General features: G+C 29.0%; 1 protein-coding gene across 4 annotated transcripts in view; it reads right to left on the minus strand.

The window, feature by feature from the left end:
• Positions 1 to 20,182, minus strand: part of LOC126735955 (homeotic protein ultrabithorax) — a 405,066-nt gene that overhangs the window by 145,815 nt on the left and 239,069 nt on the right. For 2 of the 4 annotated variants that reach the window (XR_007660561.1, XR_007660562.1), the window contains exons 3-4: positions 14,887 to 15,083; positions 11,501 to 11,667 (exon numbers count right to left, since the gene is read on the minus strand). Coding sequence is in view for 2 of the 4 variants with exons in the window: in XM_050440079.1 (XP_050296036.1) it covers positions 11,572 to 11,667; positions 14,887 to 15,083 (293 nt within the window). In the remaining 2 variants the exon portion in view is untranslated. Of the gene's footprint in view, positions 1 to 10,484; positions 11,668 to 14,886; positions 15,084 to 20,182 lie in introns of those variants that run through there. The other 2 variants (XM_050440079.1, XM_050440080.1) reach the window with 2 other exon arrangements.

Raw genomic sequence — 20,182 nt, forward strand, 5'->3', positions numbered from 1 at the left:
TTTATTGCAGTTAAGTCAGAATATTTAAACGAAATAAAGTTTTATAAATAAAAACGAATTTGTCTGTGGTATATCTTACTGTAACATCAATTATAAAAGTCTCTTTTAATATCCTAGGCCAGCCTCTAAAATACTTTTAAAATATTCTGTCCAATAATAAATTAGGTAAATAATTGATTAAAAAGGCTAATAATAATTTGCTTCCTCTTAAGTTTTTTTAAGAATAAACAATATTTTCACATTGTTTACAACATAAATAATAGCTAATTATACCATATCAGTAATGATTTACGGCTTTCAATTTTTTGTTTCACTTAATAGCAAAACACTACGGTTATCATAATGCGATAATTATGCTCATAATCATAATACGCATAGTATGAAAAGTACAGTCTGTCGATTGTCTTTGTTTATCTTTACAAATGATAAATGCTGCTTTTTTGTCGTTGTGAAAATAATATATTAAATCATCACCGGAATTAAATTTAAGTGTGTAATTGTTTACAAGTTTCTTATATATAGTGGGTAGCTCCAATTACTTTTAATTAAAAAAAAAATAAAATTGTAATTTTAAGTTAACTAAGCTTTATACCTAAGTGATTCATAAAGAAATTTAAAAAAATAGAAGCAGATACTTAGTTTAATAAGTCAAAATACACATCTCGTGAGAGTGTATCTCATTAGAATGTTGAGTTTAAAAATAATAAAATAGAAATAAATAGCTTAAAAGATAAGATAAGAATTTTTTAGTTAGACATTTAAAATGATAATTTATCAATCAGTACATTAGGAAGTACTAGTACAAATCAGCAAACTAAATATATTTTAACTATCTAAGCTTTAAGCTTCAAGAGTTAGTATAATTTTTGTTTTTCTTACTTGCAAGAGCAAATTTTGAAAATGATTTGTTGATTTGTACCATCAAAAGTGTGTCTCTAAAGAAATGTAAATCTAAATTAAATTTTTTATTAGAATATATAATGCTTGACAGGGTTTTAGTTTATTAAATAAAGCAAAAAATATTTTTAAAAAGACACCATGGTTCTTCCTTGTGTGCCATTTTTACGTTTTAATCTGAGGTTATTGATGACTTTGAAGATGCTGAGCAGCCTGTGGAGATGTTTTGCGATTTAAGCAAGGGTTTTGTCAGCTGTCTCAGCCTTAATGCTTTGTTGTCGAAGATGGAATCATTCCCTATTAGGGGTGTGAAAATAATTAGGCTCATATTGTTGAAACAATTTTTATACTGACTTGGGAGTACATCAGAATTCGGTAATCACAACTGTGTTATTTCCCATATTTGTGAATTTATTGCACACATATTTATTGCATAGCCGCGTTACTATGTACGCGTATGATACATCAGCACTTGTTGGACAACAAAGTACAGAAAATATGCACATTACTACTGTAAAAATTTGCATAGCTAAACAACTGGTTTGCTTTAAATAAACTTTTCTTAATACCAAGGAAACCAATTATATGTTTTTTTCACCTAAAGAAAAAATTAAATTTTGACATTTACATCTATTTAAATAATAATGGTAGTTTCTTGCAATGCAAAAAACAAGAAAGTTTCTTGGCTTGGTACTAGATGACATTTTTTCATGAGAGGTGTACATTGCAATGATTTATTATAGCTACTAGTAATGATGCATGTATTTATTGGAGAAAAATATGTCTAATACAAAAGTAGCCTCTAAAACTTCCTACAGACCACTTTTTAGTAATTTGAAGGCTTTAGCTGTTCCGTTTAATTGTTTTAAAAAATTTTTACTCTTTCGTAATAAATGCTTTATTTCAAAGTTATTCAACTAAGCTCTAAGAATTGATTTAGCTTTATTTCTTTAAAACTAATAACTGAATTAAATTGAGTACAGTACTAATTTTTAAGCATGGTTTTTTTAATATTTGTATGTTTGTTTCATGAGAATTCTCCGAACAATTGCTAAGATCTTGCACTTTGATGTGAGTCATCACCTTAAATATGTAACATGATTCTTGAACGTTTTCCAAGGCTGTTACCTGAATCAGTTAAAACTTCCTTAAAGTTATTTGTTAAGCATACTTTTCTTAATATTTTACTGTTTATTGAAAATTGCCCCAATGGTTGCTGAGATCATGCACTTTGATGTGAGTCATTACCTTGAAGATGGAACATGATTCTTGAACGTCACTAGACAAAAAGTCAATTTTCTCCAAAACTGTTACCTGTTTTAGTTTAGAACTTTTAACATTGTCTGTAAGGCATAGTTTTTTTAATACTATGCTATTTGTTTTATGAGAATGATTGCTAAGATATTGGACTTTTATGTGAATGATCATCTTGAAGACGGAACATGGTTTTTGAACGTCACTGGTTTAAAAGTCCATTTTCTCGAAAACTTTTGCCTGTATTAGTTTAAAACTTTTAACAATATTTCCACTAAATTTAGTGGAGGATGACCGAAACTATTTTAGTTACCCTTTGACATATTAACTCCACTGCAAGCATGGACTGCTTCTTCAATTTTAACATTATTTGTTAACCATAGTTTTCTTAATAAAATGCTGTTTGTTTCATGAGAATTTTCTAAATGGTTGCTGAAATCTTGCACTTTGACGTGAGTCATCACCTTATAGATAGAACATGATTCTTGGACGTTACTATATTATATCAACTTTTTTTTGAAAAATGTTTTCTAAAAATAGGTTCAAAAATAGTTAATGAATTATTGATTTTAAGGTGATACTATGATATTGAGACTTACCTTTCAAACGGATAACAAGCTGTAATCGCAAGCTATTAAATGTTGCCTGTTACCAAATATTATAATTTTGGAAAATGGGTAAATAAGAAATAAAAATATAAAGATCATAGCACTAAATGTCTTTTACTAAACTTTATAAAAAAAAATCTTAATAAAATGTATATTTTTATCGATCATGAAATTTTAATTGATTAGCCTAATTAAAAAATCTAGATAAACAGGAATATCAGAATCTTTGTGAATAATATAGTCAATACAAGAAATCTTATCGGATGAATGGGATATGAACCTTATTAATTAGTGAGTGATAAAAAAATCATCAGATGATCATAGTGGTAGTTAAAAATACGATTAATACATAAAGCTCCTCTTTGTCTCACTAAGTATCTTACAAAAAAATATTTCAGTCTTTATATACAGATATTTAATTATCATGATGTCTCTTTCATTGAAATAATTGGTAATGACAAAGAAGATGAATAAGAAATAATAAAATATTGGCTAAATAGGGTTTCTTTTCTTTTTAATAAAATTACTAAATTTAGTATTTATTTTAAAGTGTGAACAAGATCCCTGCAATAGAACTATATTGGGTTGATTTTATTGGTATTTACCGATCACCAAAGTATTAAAATCATTATAAGTTTAGTCGATTAAAATTGAAATTAACATAAAAATTCGTCTTGATTAATATTTAAATCGCTAAAGAAAATTTAATTTATTATTTTAACAAAATCAATGTCCATAAATTAATTTTAATAGATAACATAGAATACCAAAATATTGAAATAAAAAAGGGATAATAAAGAAGTTAATTCTTAAGAAATGTCCTAAATCCCAAATACTTCTATTATTAGAGCACCAAACTTACTAAACTAAATGATCACAAACTCTTCGCAAAGGTCGCAGTTATTAAAAAATATGAATCTAAATACAGAAATAGACTAAATATTTAAAACTTTAATATAGAATAAGCCTAATGAACAAAAGAACTTAAGAGTTTAAATTTCTTTTCTATTTTCTGAATGACCTTTTCACCTTCATCATAAATTTTATTATTCCACTATAAATTTTTTTTTCCAAATATTCCACATCGATCTTCTTTGGAGAACATCAAAACCTTAAACTGATTAAAATGGGACTATACAAAAATATTCTCGGTCTTTTCTCCCACTTGTGAAGAAAACTCATCGGGCCTAAATATTATCACTAATATGTAAGATGACATGCGCGGAAGCAGACAAATTTCGCTAGGAAATTAGAAGTACTCTGAACCAACTAGTATAGAAACCACCAAAAAGAATTATCTTCAGGTAGAAATAAACTGTACTTAAAGATCTAAAAAGGAACACCAACATCAAATTCTACGCAGTGAATATGGACCTGCAAGAAGAAGTCTAGAATAAAAGTGAATACCTAACTAAAACTCACACACCACAGCTCCTAAAGAGTATTCACGGTAGCTATTTCATGCACGGCAGACCAAACTCACTCCAGTTGAGCATGCTTCAGCCACTACAAGGGAACACGGACTCCCTTACACGAAAGCTCATTTCGTCGAACTTCTTTAGGCCATTAACGTTAGACATTTCGATAAGCTAATCAGCATTGTTGTTAAAAGTCACATTTGTATAAATGTGCCTATCGAATCCCTTAACAGCATTATTGAAAAACTTAAGTAGAACGCAACACTTGAAGAACGCACTGGATTTCCACTGGAGAGAATGACATATCTTTTGGAGGCTTGTCTTCTTAACTCCATCTTTTAAATAAAAGATAGGTTTTATATTCAGGATGAAGGACTTCCAATCGGCTCGTCGTTTTCTCCAGTGGTAGCCATAAGGCACGCTATAAGGACAGCTCTATCCAAACCCAAGATGTGGTTTTGATATATTGATCTTATTTATTTTTTTATTAATTTTATTTATTATTTGAAACAAAAGTGATATAGAGCTAACAAACAAATTATTAACATTAGGCCAAGTATCACGATAAAGTTGGAAACTAAGTCAGTACTTCCCTTTTTAGATAATCTTACAAAGAATAATAAACAATGTTAATAAGTACATCAGTCTATTCCAAACCAACACCCATAGGACAATATCTATACTTCAACTGTAATCATCCTGGTTTAACAAAGGTGGGAATTATTAAAACCCTATATAAGAGGGCAGACACAATATGTAATAACAGGCAAACTAATAAAGACAACCATTAGAAAAGCAGCTACATAACAAAGAAAGAACAATAGTAAGTGGATGCCCCTACCAGATTTTTAAACGATTTTTTACATCAAAAAAGCTTCTAAAAAGTCAAAAAATTCAACATCAAGCCTTCGCAGCCAACCAGATAAGGTTTAGTATTGAAGACCAAGCCAGAATTCGTTCTGAACATCAAGAACTGCGTATATCAAATCTCCTGTGAATGCGGAGATTCATACATTCGCGATAAAAAAGCGACCACTGGAAGTCAGGACAAAGTGAACCTAAATAGGAGAGATTTCCAGATCAGAAATAGCAAAACTTGATTGGTCCAATGATCATATTATACATTGAATAGAGGCAAAGATTTTGTGTAAAGAGTATTATCAAAAGAAAAGAAGATATCTGGAAACAACTTACATAGCGAAAAACTGAGAATACTTCAGTCAGTCCAGTGTTGATATTCCCAACATATCTACTGTTAGAACACTGTTGGATCTAATACGATTTATGCATGATGAAACGTTATTCAGCTCTATACACATTATATCTAATATAAGCCTTCAGAATATGTATTATTGTTAGTTTGCAATTGATAATGCTTCAATATACTTCCCAATAAAAATGACATGTTAAACCCTAACCACTATTGACGGGGTCAAATTGACCCAGAGACGCCTTTAAACTGAAATTTCCCCCTCCAATTTTGTAACTTGGGGGCAAGGCTTCACGACTTTGTCTAGCGCGCGTGTTTACTTTTAGCAGCACATTAACTACGTAGGAATGCAGCTTCGTTGTGGCCGAATTTACGAAAATGGGTCAAAGTGACCCAGCGGTATTTGTTGCGTTATAAATATTTTCAATTTAGTACTATGAAATAATTATTTTGGTAAGTTTTTTTTGCATAAAAATTGTTTCGAAGAAGTGTTCATTTTAATTTTTCTATCTAGTTATCCATAAAAATGAATTCCAAATTATACACGGATGCGGAGCTTTTAGACATTATAGAAAATGACGATTTTTGCAGGACCTCGAAAACGTGGATGAAACTAATGAGTTCACGGATGATGAAAATGGCGCCAATGTGCCCTTGGAAATTGCTGAGAATGAACAGGACTCTCTTTTGAAATTTTGGAGGATGGAGATAAAAGCGATGATTCTGAAGAGGACTGCGAGCTATTTAGTGAACATAATTCTCCGAGTGAGGCTTCTGGGGTTTCTGGCAATGATGATTCTGAAGAAGATCAACCTCTAATTAATTTTATGTCTTGGGTTGGAAAGGATAGAACAAGATGGTCAAAAGGAGCAGCAACACGTGGAAGAGCAGCAGCTCATAACATTATTTACACTAAATCAGGTTTGAAGGGCTTTGCATTGTCCAATCGACCCAAGTCACCTGAGTCAGCATGGAACTTACTTATAAATGATAAGATCCTAAAGATAGTTTGTAAATTTACAAATATAAAAATTGGACCTTGTCAGGCCAAATATAAAAGTTTCAAAAGACGTAGGGCTGCCAGAAGAAAATTTCAACCAACGTTTATTGCCAAAACAAGTGAAGAAGAGCTAAAAGCATTTTTTGGTTTTTTATATCTTCAAGGCTTATTCAAGTCTGGTCATGAGGATCTAAGGTCAATGTAGTATACTGATGGAACAGGAAGATACATTTTTAGAGCTACAATGAGCCTTGCAAGATTTTCTTTTTTGATTTGTTGTTTACGTTTTGATGATTTACAAACCAGGAAGGAAAGGATCAAATTGGACAAACTGGCACCGATTTCAGAAGTTTTTAATACATTTGTGGATAACGCACGGGAAATGTATAACCCTGGTGATAATGTTACCCTGGATGAGATGTTGGTACCCTTTAAGGGTAGATGCAGATTTCGTATGTATATCCCTAGTAAACCAGCTAAGTATGGCTTGAAAGTACAAATTCTGACGCATTCAAAGACCCACTATATGTTGAACGCCGAAGTATATACAGGTGCCCCAATTTGGAGATCGGACCCCTAAAGAAAAACGTTTTTCGAATCCTTCGGAGGTTGTGCTTCGTTTGACAAAGCACATAATGGGTACCAACCGCAATATAACTGCTGACAACTGGTACTCTTTAATTGATTGAATAGTAAATGAGCTGCTGAATAATAAGCTTACTTATGTAGGCACTCTAAAAAAAAATAAACGTCAAATGCCACCAGAATTTCAACCCAGCCGTAAGCGACAACCTAAAAGTTTACTGTTTGGTTTTTCTCCGGCGATTACCAAGGTATCATTTGTTCCAAAAACTGAACAAGCAGGCCAAATTCCAAAAACGAAAGCAGAACAAGACGTTGGCCAATGGCATTTAATGCAATATTGAATATTGCTGGAATTAATAGTTATGTTTTATATAACTGTGCATCTAATGAAACAAGAATTACGCGCTATGATTTTCTAAAGCGGCTAGGGGTATCGTTATGCAAGCCGTTCGTCATAAAAAGACTAGGAAATACAAAGGTACCTCGAAAGGTTCGAGAAATGGGCTCCAATATATTTCACACTGAGATTACACAGAACCTCCTGTGTCACTCGCTGATAGAACAACGTCCAAGCGAAAAAGATGTGCCATATGCCCATTGTCAAAGGACCGAAAAACAAATACTGTTTGCAATAATTGTAAAAAGCCTATTTGTCAACAATGTGCAATAAAAGTTTGTCCTAACTACACTAAGTAAGTTTTTTTTCTGTTAAAATATTTTTGTTTTTATGTTAGAAAATACGTTGTTTCGTTACCTTTTTTTAAATAAATAATACAGTGGGTCATACTGACCCATCAATAGTTGTTGCGATTTTTTGTTTGGAATAGTTGTTAAGGGTTAAATTAAAAATAAGGACAATAGTTCAAAAATTAGATTTGACTACTTTAACAATGTTTACCAAATATATCCTAATTATTATTGATTATAACTATGTATGCAGAGTAGCACCAAAGAATCATGCAGAGCATGGTTTTCAATTCGCTTTTTGTTTATCTTCACCTATTCAATCTGTAACTTACAATAATTAAGCCCCACATATTTTTATATATTTTGTTATCTAAATAGTAAACTTAAATTAATTGTGAAATAACCGAACCCACAGTAATCATTCACTTAGTTAAAATCTGAAAAAAACGGGTTTGGAAATGATACTCGTAAGGAAAAAAAATGAGATAAAATATACGAGAAACTTAATGCTCTAGAGAGACAAGAGATATGGAAGAGAAAAAACAATTGAAAAAAATTGATAATTGATGATTGATTGATATTTTTTTATCAAATGTATAGAGCGTTAATTATTAAACGCAGCAGTATTATCATAGTTAAAAACTTGATTTTTTCAAAATTTGATTTAAAAGTCCCAATAAGATAAAGCAAAAAAATATATTTAAAGTGGCAGTAGCTATATAGTAAAACGAGTTTCCGCCCAGTAATAAAATAAAAATATATAAATGCAAAACAAATAAAAGTAGTTGAATTGTGGGTTAATTAAAAGGAAGTAACCTTTGACGTCATGGGTTGTCTTATTATTATTTTGCTTAATTATTTTCTTTAATATCTCTGACTTTACACAGCAAATGCTAAGATATTCAAGAAACTCTAACTTTTTATAGAAGCTTTACGCAATTGTAAATTATTGGTAATTGGTGTTTCTGCCTCCCAAGTATTAATAAAGCTATCAAATATTTAATAAAAAAGACAGTAAAAATATTATTAACTTCAGAACTAATTGAAATATTAAAAAAAATATTCTATAAGTTTTTGAAATTTATTATAAGATTAAAATATTTCTAAAGTATGACGAAGTTAAAATTAATTGCAAAAATTATCTCTTTTTTCGAAGCGAAAAACACATAAAAAAATACGCCTCAATAATTCTTTAAATTAAATTTATTAACTTATTTGGCAAAAAAAATAACAAAACATTTTTATAATATATAAAATGGCTACGCTTTTTCTATGCAAAGAAAAAACATATTAACAAAACAAGGTATAAGTTACGTATACATGATAACATCAGAGATCATAATCTAATTATGTAAATAAAAAACATCACCGAAACATAAAAATATGATTTTTTCCGTAATTTTTTTTTTACTAAAAGAAATAATTTTAAATACATTCGAGGAGGTACTTTATGACACACGCACGATCTTACAATGTTTTTTTTTTTAATTTTAAAGTAGTATTTTTATATTTACTAGACAAATAAGTACAATACTATTAACTAAAGGAACATTACCAAGTTTAACCACTAATTTGCGAATTAATCTTAGACTATTTACAAATAAATTATAAATATATGTACTTTTTGGTTCATTTTATAAACCATTAGAAGAATTGCACTACAAACCATATTTATTCAATAAATTATTAATATTTTACTTATATTTAAGTATACTCGTTTAATGTAAAAATAAAGTATAGATACTCAAAGAAAATCTAAAATTACAATTCTAACTAGACTATATGTAAAAAATTTTCAATACTATTTATACAATAATTTTTTATTTATACAAATATATAGGGTTTTATACAATTACCATTACAAAGGTTAGCCATGTAGGATTTTAGATTATAATATAAAAATACAAAAATTTTGCATGTATTTATTTGACCTGTAATAATTTTATATGTTTTATTAAGACATCACTAAAATTATTTTTTTTAAATAAAATTTACAAAAAAAACATTAAAACTTAATTTACAAGCAAAAATAAATACCACAACTTTCAATTGAATATATTTTTGAAATTTAATAAAGTATAAATGCGAGGTATATTCCAAATTATCGTTTATTAAAATAGAGATTAATAATTATAGTAAATATTTCACATCTCCTTTATTTAATAATTAAAATTAGTAATGTTTATATTCATTAATGTTAAAAAAAAAATCATTTTTTTTTTATTTACATTAAAAAAATTGTGTAGTATTCAAACAGTTTTACATTAAATATTTTTAAGTAGTATTACAAAAAGTTTATTACAAATATTATTTAACATAATAAAATATGTGCAATAACAATTTTTAAAATAAAAAAAAAACCTTATTAAAATTAATTAACAAAACTTAATACAACACTAATTTTTCAAGTTCAAAAAAATTTTGAACTTACTTAAATTATATAATTGTAAGATCAAAATTAGCACAAAACAACTCAAAATAAGCCAAAAATAAATTTTTTCAAACTTATTAAAAGTAGTAAAATTAATAGGCAGCACAATGATTGTCAAAAATATAAAAATATATTTTTTATTATTATATTCTATTCTTCTGTTATTAAATTAAACCGAGAATAAATAGTTAACCTTTGTAACGGGTTTGACTTTGTATATATTTGTGATTAATAACCAAATTTAGTTTTGTTAACAGACACATATTGAAAAAATGTTTTAAAAATTGCTGATGTTTTTTTAATATACAGGGTATCCCAATTTTTTTAAGTTTGGTTATATTGGAGAAAGTTTAGCAATTTAATGATAAATAAAATGCTTCTTAATTTAAATAAATTTTAGTGCTTCTGGAAATAAGTTAAATAATTAACATTTTTAATAAATGAAATTTTAATAACTTAATAAATTTATTAATTAAAAGAAAAGTACCATTAGACACTTAAAGCAAAAATAATAAACGTCATTTTAAAGCATTTTTGGTAAATACTTATCTGATTTAATAATGGCTTAAATCTTTTTTATAATAATAAATATCATTCAAATAACTTGCGTATGAAATAGTTATAATAAGTAGTTTTACGAAAAAAAACAGTGCCTCAAGAGACTACGCCTTGAATTTTTAAAATAAAGCTTGACAATCATTTAGAACTTCTTTAAAAAATTAATGTTAAATAATGTAAAAATCATTTTCAGAGAAGCATTTAGATTGAAATAAAAAAAAAATACTTTGGTATTAAATTGCTAAACTTTGCATTAATTTAACCCACTTCGTGTCTCATACTGTTGCAGTAATAAGCCTCGAATCTGCGATATAATGTATAATTTTAATAAAATATGCTAAAATGTAATTTAAAATTGTAGACATAACGTTTGACAAAGAAAAATCATTTTTTAAAATGGATAATTATTTAATTTATACAAATAAAACCAATTTTATTTTTTGCAAAACATTATAAAGGTTGTTTACGGTATAAGCCTACTATCCTTAGTTATTTATTATTGTTAATTTTACAGTATCGAAATTCTACTTTATACTTAACCTGCAGACGTAAGGGAAAAAAGTAACTGCCCCCCTCCTCTCAAGAAAATGGGACTCAAGTACATTTTAGCCAATAATAAATATTTTCTTTGAGTATCTACTTATTTGCTCTAAAATAATTTTTTAAGGCAAGGTACGTATTCAGTTTATTAAAACTAATAAAAAAAATTAGACACACTTAATGCTGGGCAATTCTTATTATGTATAATACAAAATTGGCATAGTATATTATTTGTTTTTTTTTTACGTATATCGTATATCGAGACGTGGCTAAATTTGGTATTGCTGTTCTAATGGCTGAAAGCTCACTTACCTTATCAGTAAATGAACTCAGCAGCCGTACATCCCGCCATTATCACTGGAGAGAGGGAGGGGGGCAATTAACTAGTTTTGATCCACCTGCTGTGCAACTACAGCTGCCGCGGCCGCCGCTTTTTGCGCTTGCGCTTGTTTCTCTTGTTCGTTTAGTTCTTTTATTGCCTACAACAAGAACTACTGTCAATGAAAATTGTCGAAAGTAGTTTTAGTTTAAAAGAAAAAAAACTTGTACTAAGACTATTTTAAAAAGGAACTAAAATGGTGAAAGTGCCAGATAAATCTTCTAAGTCAAAATTCTGTGTAATAAATTATCACATATTTTTTTACAGGGCGGTTCTTTAATATCTTCCTTCTTTAGACACATAATTAGAAAAAGAGTATTTACTAGTATATTACCAATATAAAACAAAGAAAACAAAATGCAGGCGTTCTTGGATTTTATTTTAATTCCGGTACCATTTTTAAGTTCCTATTTTTATTTTGCATTTTTAATTAAACCATAATGAAGTACATAATGAGAATATTAGCTTTTTAAGTTTCACTACACTGTTCTCACCTAGATTTATTTTGTTTTAATAAATAAAAAATACAACACTGATTTTATTATTTTTAAAATGACGCCAATTTATTTTAAATTTAAATGCGAATTAAATATTTTCGAATCAAAAGTGTTGTGCAAACTTTTTTACAACACTCTCTTGTTGCTAAATTAGTAAGATAAAATACGTTAAAAAACTCTATTGTGAAAAAATAGGTGACAAAGGGTAATAAGGAAATAAGGCATTTTGTCTTAAATTAAATAGAATTAAAAGCAAAAAGAAATCAAAATACACAGGATGTTTTTTTATTATTGGGTCAAAATTCAGAGACGTATTTTTTAGATGAAATCAAGTTATATCAAAGTTAGAGATAGTCCTTAATGAACAATTGTTTGACATTGCATGTATAAATGAACGTTGAGTACATACTGATTCATTTTCCTTAATAATACATAAAGGTTATTAGGCGACCTCCAGTTTTTGTAGATCTGTCAGAATTCATGAAGATATGACAATTTACTTAGTCATCTAGTCAAATCCAAAATTAACGTCAGAATTACAAGCAAACCAATTGTCATTCTCCTCAGTCGAATAAAGAAAGGCTACAACAGACAGACATAAGGTATTAGGGAGAACTAGGGCGATATATCAGAGAAATTACTAACTCCACATAAAATATTGATATGGATGCACATTGGAAGTTTATATCTGGAATAATTGCAGAGGTAGCTAGAAACGTGGTGGAGCAAAAACCTAAGAGGCAACACAATAACCATTCGTGTGATTAAGATTTCAAAAATGGTATAGAGAACAGAGACACTGCTAGTTTCAAAATTATAAAAAGTCCCAGAAACGAGAACAGGAAAAAAATCAAGGGACTACGCACCCTAGAAAAGAAAATTTTAAAAAGGCAAAAAAGAGAATTGCAAGACAGAAAGTTAAATAGCAAATCAATAAAAAAAAAATTGGACTTTTACCAGCAAAGTCGGATTTTAGGAGAAACTTTTGTACTAACTGTATAAAAGGCTCCACAAATAGAACCGACTCTGGTCCTGGCCTTTGTCGATTTTTGCAAAGCATTCGAAACGATCGGAACAAACAGTGTTATAAAAGTGCTGTAGAAGGCGCATAGACTATCGGTACTCTAAACTGATAAAAGCAGAACAAGCAATGCTTCCACGACTATACCGTGTATTAACGGCGAAATGCTCTATCATCTGTGATTTGCCCATGATATAGTTCTAGTAACAGACAACCTGGGAGAGATTAGAATTATGACTAAATTATATGCTGTTTACACAGCTTAAAGTCGATTTAAACATGAACTTTGGAAAAACTTAATTCATAACATGTGAAAAATGCACTCAAAAAAACGCATTAAAAATTACGCTCTACGCAGGATTCATACCCAAGATCGACAATATCTTAAAGACGGAAAATGGCGATCCAAAAACTGACAAAGTGAAAATATTGCATGAAAAAACTACTTTTGTCAACTGCTTGATGAAAGAACAGGTAAAGAGAAGCAAGCTCTGGATGTGCTGGCTACGGAACAACCCAAATAAGACACTTCTAAAAAGAAATTTATAAAAGTAATAAAGAAATTAAAAAATAATAAAGCTCCTGCAGGAGACTTAAGCAGAGCTGAATCCTAAATATGGTGGCGATGCTATTATAACACAGCCGCAAAATCTCATTAAAACCCTATCGGAAAAGAAAGATGTCCCTGATTACTGGAAGAAGAATATTACTACAATAATCCAGAAAAAGACAGCACGTTCTGTAAAAACTACAAAGGAATAGCACTAATCAATGTAGCCTATAAAGTGCTATTGAACGTAATTCTTCTAAGACTAACCTCCTTCACCGGAAAAAAAATATTGGGAGTTGGACCAGTTCCTTACCATTGCTAGAGAAAACTTGGGTGTTAAACCAAGAACTCCACCAAATATCTATAAATTTTCAGCAGGCATGTTACAGCGTAAAAAGGGTCAATGTATGACATACAATGAAATAAAGAAAAAGTTTGCCATCCCACGTAACCATAATAATCAGAGTAACAAAGGCTTGTATGGAAAGATCTAGGTGCAGAGTAAAGATTGGTGATGACCTCTCAGATGTGTTTCAGGTGATTACAAGTCTGAAATAGAAAAACGCATCACCTACGCTGTTTATTATCGTATTGTAGAAAGTAGTAAGAGAAGTCAACATTAAATCTCAGTATTTTTGACGATATGGAAGGGGCGACCTTAAACGTCTTAAAAGTTAAAGAGCTATTTTATAGAATTGAAAAAGAAGTACCATATATAGGGCTTAAAGCCAACGAGGTCAAAACAAAATATATGCATGTCTCAAGACCAGGCAGAGCTAGAATAGAACAAAATGTGCCCATGGACATATATAACTCCGAAAATGTAAAACAATCCCACAATCACATTCAAATCGGAAAACGCCTAAAGTTAGCCAACAGGTGTTTGTACATCCTAAAGAATATACTAGAGTCCAAATATGTGATTAGAAGAACGAAAATAAAAACGTTTTTTATTACATTCCAAGACATAAGATTGCTAGAGGGAAAAAACGTCTTAGATTTTGTACTACAGGTTGGTAGATTGTCGAAATAATTTTTTTGTCGATAAATTTAATATGAATTGAATAATACGAGCAAGCTAAAAAATAATTAATAAAATTGAATTTACTAAAAATATAAGATGCTTTTGCAAATATATAGAAATTCTAAAAATAATTAAGGAGATGTAGCAAATATAAAAAATCGACTCACTCCAGATCCCCAATATTAAAAATAAAATAAAAATAGGTATATAATTATTATATAAATTACCTGTATTTCTTTTTTGAGCTTCATCCGCCTATTTTGAAACCATATTTTAATTTGTCTCTCTGTCAGGCAAAGCGCGTGCGCCATTTCTATCCTTCTCCGCCTAGTCAGGTAGTGGTTGGTGTGGAATTCCTTCTCGAGCTCTAACGTCTGGTACCTGGTGTACGTTTGACGGCCGCGCCTCCTTAACCCGTTAGCACCTGAAACAGAAATTTGTTTTACATAAAAAGGGTAAATGGAATTTAAAAATAAAAGTTCACATTCAAACCGATCTGAGATAATATATGTCTGCTCCAGACTATTTCACTATTTTTTTTTTAAATTAGGGTATTTGAAGAATAATGCTGCGAATATCATGTACAGAACACCAAACTAACGTATCAATTCGTGGATCAAACCAAAGAAATCATTGGTCATGGTCTGCAAGAAGGTTTTCTTGAACGTCAAGGCAGACAAATATTGATAACGATGATCAGAGTAATTAAGACATGATGTCACCATGATCTCTCGAGTGTAAAAGGACAAGACAGAGATTTTAGCTTTATTTTAAATGAAAAATCTCATTTTATCATTTCTTGTATTAACAAGTGTTAAAATGTGGTCTGAAAACAAAACAAAAATTGTGTAACATCAGAAGTGGGATCACAATCAACTAATCCGGAAGACTGGTGCTGTTAAGTTGATGAGTTTGTTAAAATGCAAAAGTTATCGGGAATTATGTTAATGACTAGTTTATTGTGTACACTTAAAGAGATTGGTTTATGACAGAGGATCGGCTTATTTGCTTTAGATCTTTGAGCAAAACAAGGAAAGATATTTGCACAGAAGTTTTATTGACAATTTAAAACCTGTTGACCTTATGGAGATGTCCGAGGAAGCAGTTCTTGGACATTAGAATATTCCTTAAATGCTGCGTAAGCCATTGCAAAAGTGTTTGCATTGCATTAAGAGGGTCGACAGGTAAACGGTCCAACTGATCACCAAATTAGTTTAAAGCATCGAGTCTTTCCTCCAAACAAGAAGGAACAATCGTTTATGGGCAGGCGTGTCTGTGGCAAACTTGGACATGAGGCTAATCAATGTTGAGTGAATGTTACATGTTGTATCTGTAAATAAACGGCGCGTTGGCAAAATCGGAAAATCCGTTATGTGTTTTTCTTGTAGAAATCAAGGCATATTGCAATGTTGTCCTGATAAAGAAAAGCAAGCTTCTACTAGAAAACCCAGATATGAAGAAAGGTGGAGGAATTTGGTAGAGATGCAGGTATTGTCGCAAGGCCAAAAGGACACCAAAAATGGTAAGATTGTTCCTTTTTGTCTTTGATTCAGGTTCTGACTGAAAAAAGTATTTTAGACAATTATCCGTTAACATTTAATCGCATTAAGAGTGCCCTCTATTTTTAAACTATTGACATGGCTTCAGGTTTTTAACAAATACCTGTTAGTCAGAATAGTATTGAGAAAACGGCTTGTGTATCTCAGCCCACTACGAGTTCTTGACTATGCTATTTAGATTTGCTAATAATTCTTTTGTTCATCAGGGTGCTAATGAGAAAGCTCTTGGACACCTACAATACAAATTTTGCGGTTGTCTATATCGACGATATACTGATTTTTTCTGCTTCAATTAGTAAGGGGCTATATTATTTGAAAATTATTCTATCAGTTTTGACAAATCTCTTTTAATTTAATATAAAAAACCTCAAATTTCTTGAGGTTTCTTAAAAAACTTAAGTTTAATACCTAGGATACCTGGTTGGAGGTTTTATCTCTTATGCTGCTAAATTTCTGCAACGAGTTTATTGCCAATTCCCAAAAGTACTACACAAGTTTGCTAGTTTTCAACTGCTATTGGATACTAAATAAGTAATTTACTTATTGAAAATAAACATGTTAATATATCAATTTTTAGACGAAGATAATACGAGTACTTCTTTACTCAAAATACGAGAATTAGCATAAGGCATAAGTAAATGTTTATTACAAATAAATGTAAGATATAATCTTTTGCTGCAGGTTTGTTTATCAAAAATAGGTAGTAAGCTTAAAGGACCATATAGGGTCAAAACAGTGTTACCTAATGATAAATATGAAGTAGCAAAAATTAAGTAGAAAAGGAGGCATAACTAAATTTGTCCATTTTTAGAGTCAAGTTTGCTGTGGTGCTACTTTGTGCGACTAACATATATTTGCACGGTATTTTATAAACAGAGGTCAATCGTATTTAAATAAGTTATGCATTTTACAATTTTTCAGAATAAAAAAAAAAAATATTGTAATCAATTTTTTAAAAGCTAGAGCAGTTCTTTTAAAATCAGATAAGCCAATACCATACTTTTCCTACAATATTAAAACAATAATAATAGTTTAAGAACGCAGCTCATATTCAGCAAAAGTAAAACCCTAACTATTTAAAAACCGATTTAATCTGCCTAATTATTATTTTCATACGTGTTACGAAACACCCACTTAATCTTTGGCACGTCTGTAGTTATAGAGGTATAATTTAAAACTCTCAAGTACAATAAGAACCGAAACCAGTTATAATATAAGAATTGCTGCTTTCAAGCGTGTTATTAAATATTTATTGAAGGAGGTCATTCCGTTTTAATATTATCTTGATTTGCTACATTTTAAAAATATTTAATTTAATTATTAAACAAACAAAACCGAACAAATCTGTAATTTATTTTGATAATTCTTGCTAAAAAGCTACGAGCCTAATATAAATTGGTATTAGAGCAATAATATTAATCACATAATATCATTAAAATCCAATCGAATGGCGTATAAAATAAATTTTATTGCTGTTGCAGCCTTTAATAAATTGACTCTAATATTTATTTATTACTTTATTATTGTAAAAACAAAACAAATATTGAGGCAGTAACATTAATTGTGTACAATATTGGACAGATATTAATAAAATATGCAAAATATTGGTAAGCTGACCAAAACAAATTTTACAAATATACGCATATGTGTTTATTATTCAGTTTGATGAAATTTAGTTAAAAATTAAGGTAAATAATAAAGTCCAAAAGTGAATACTGAGGATTTAAAAAAATACTAATAAAAGGTTAGTCGTATCCAGTTAAGTTATGCACATTCATTTATAATTAAATAATTGAATATTTATGAAGTAATATTTTTTATTTTATTATTTTAAAGCGATTCTTTAAATTGATGTCAATTGTTAGCAATAACAATGTAATTTTATACTTTTTTTTGTAAAATAGAGATCCTTTAAATGTTTTTTATTTCAGCTTGAGTGTATATAATATATTAACATGTAAATTATAAAGAATTTCAAAAAAAATATAAATTAATGTTACTTTGATACGAAAGTATAATCTTAGTAATAATAAGGTAAACGTGGCAAACCAATTCCTTCGAAAATATAATAACCGCGAGCTTGAAAAATAACACACGAAATATGAGACCTATAAACAACCGAATCGATTTAATATTAGCCTTCCTGAATCTGATATCAGATAAACTCTACCAAACGAAAAAAATCGCAGCGGAGGCTCCATAAACCATCTTTTGTTTCACTTCTTCGTTTTTTTTGCTCTCTGCTCTTCTTTTATTAACCGGCCGCAGCGCAAGTTCAATCGCGCCAAGCGAGAGACCACACATTGCGATAACAATTAACAAGAATTCTATATCGATTTGTTTTCGTTGTACGATTTCGGACTGCGTTCTTTAATTACTTCTACAAGTCTAAAGAATTATTGTTTGTTCTTTTTTAATATTCTAGACTATATGCAGATAAAATGGCAGTCAGCTTTTATTGAGATAGAAAGTCATTCTTAAAACACATTTTTCTTAAGAAGTAATTTTTATGATTTAATGCAAAATTAGCTTTAGAAAATATTTAGTGTATTTCTTTAGGTTTAATATTTATATTTCATAAAAATTTTAAGGAGACATCACGAATTATGTTTTTTAAGTTGAAGGTTTTGCTATTATATTTAGATTTCACAAAATTTCATTTTTCATGTGAATAAATCATTTTTAATGACATTTTACATATTTAAAAAAAATAAGACAAGCCAAAAATTTAGAACATAGTAAATTAAAACCTACGTACATCTTACATAATAATAAAATACATAATTTATTGACAAGCAGATCAACTCAAGTTTTACCAATACAAATAAGTCTCTGTATGTTAATAGTGCTTTAATGGTAAATTTATAAAGTAAAATGAAAAAATTGATCGCGTTCAATTAGGTTATGCATATTTTCTTAACAGAGCGTAAGTGAATATTATTGGGAAAGTCTTAAAGACACTGTTTAAAATAATGTAGTTATGATATCTATGGTAAAATCAAATTGGTGTAGATTTTAATTTTATAGTATTAACACAAAATATTTAAAATAGATTATTTTTTTAAATAGAATACTCTTTATTTCTTTACTTATTTAAGCTTAAGTATACCTAGTCTAAAATATTTTAATTTAAGAAAACTCTAATATCAATAAAAACAAATTTTTGAGAACCTTTTTATAAAGTTTGGAAAAATCCAAGATTGGCTTAAGTCATATGAGAATCCATATTCTGCTTATGATAACGTTTCTTGGAGAAAATCGTATTTTACAACCAAGTTTAGATAATATTCATATTATAAATAAAATGTAGTCTTTAAAAAAAAAAAGTATCGAAATTTGTAAAATTAAAATTGACATCGAAAAAAGTGATTTTTGACTCTTTACTAATTTGTTATTTTAAAATGCTATTAACAAATTACTAAAATAAAAACAGGAAAACAATGTTTCCTGCAAATTTTATATTCCACTGGCTGTACTGTATGTCCATTGCCAATGTTTTAACATTAATAAACACCCTATTTAGTGTTTTATTTCTGAGTAGGTGAGTATGGCTTATACAGTGAAATTATTGTAAAATCTAAGAATAAAATAAAAGAATTTATAATGCCTAAAAGGAAAAATATCTGAAATAAAATTAATTTTATTTTTATACATTATGTTAAATATCACAAATACAATTAATTAAATTGACTGAAAGACAAAAAAAAAATATTTAAAATATCTTGAGAATATAAAATGTTCTTTCAAATGTGGGAAAAATGTAAAATTACGTGAAATGCTGAAAACAGAATAAGAAATACTTGAAATGATTAAAAAATAAAAGAAATATTTCTAATGCCTAAAAGACATTTAATTTTTTAAATCTCAATTAATTTCTGCTTTAAATTATTTTTAAGCAGAAATTAGTAAGAAAAATTATTTTAAATGCCTGTAATAAAAAAAATATTTCTCTAAAAATTTAATA

This window comes from Anthonomus grandis, chromosome 5 (genome assembly GCF_022605725.1).
Source record: "Anthonomus grandis grandis chromosome 5, icAntGran1.3, whole genome shotgun sequence".
In the NCBI taxonomy this organism is placed as follows: Eukaryota; Metazoa; Arthropoda; class Insecta; order Coleoptera; family Curculionidae; genus Anthonomus; species Anthonomus grandis.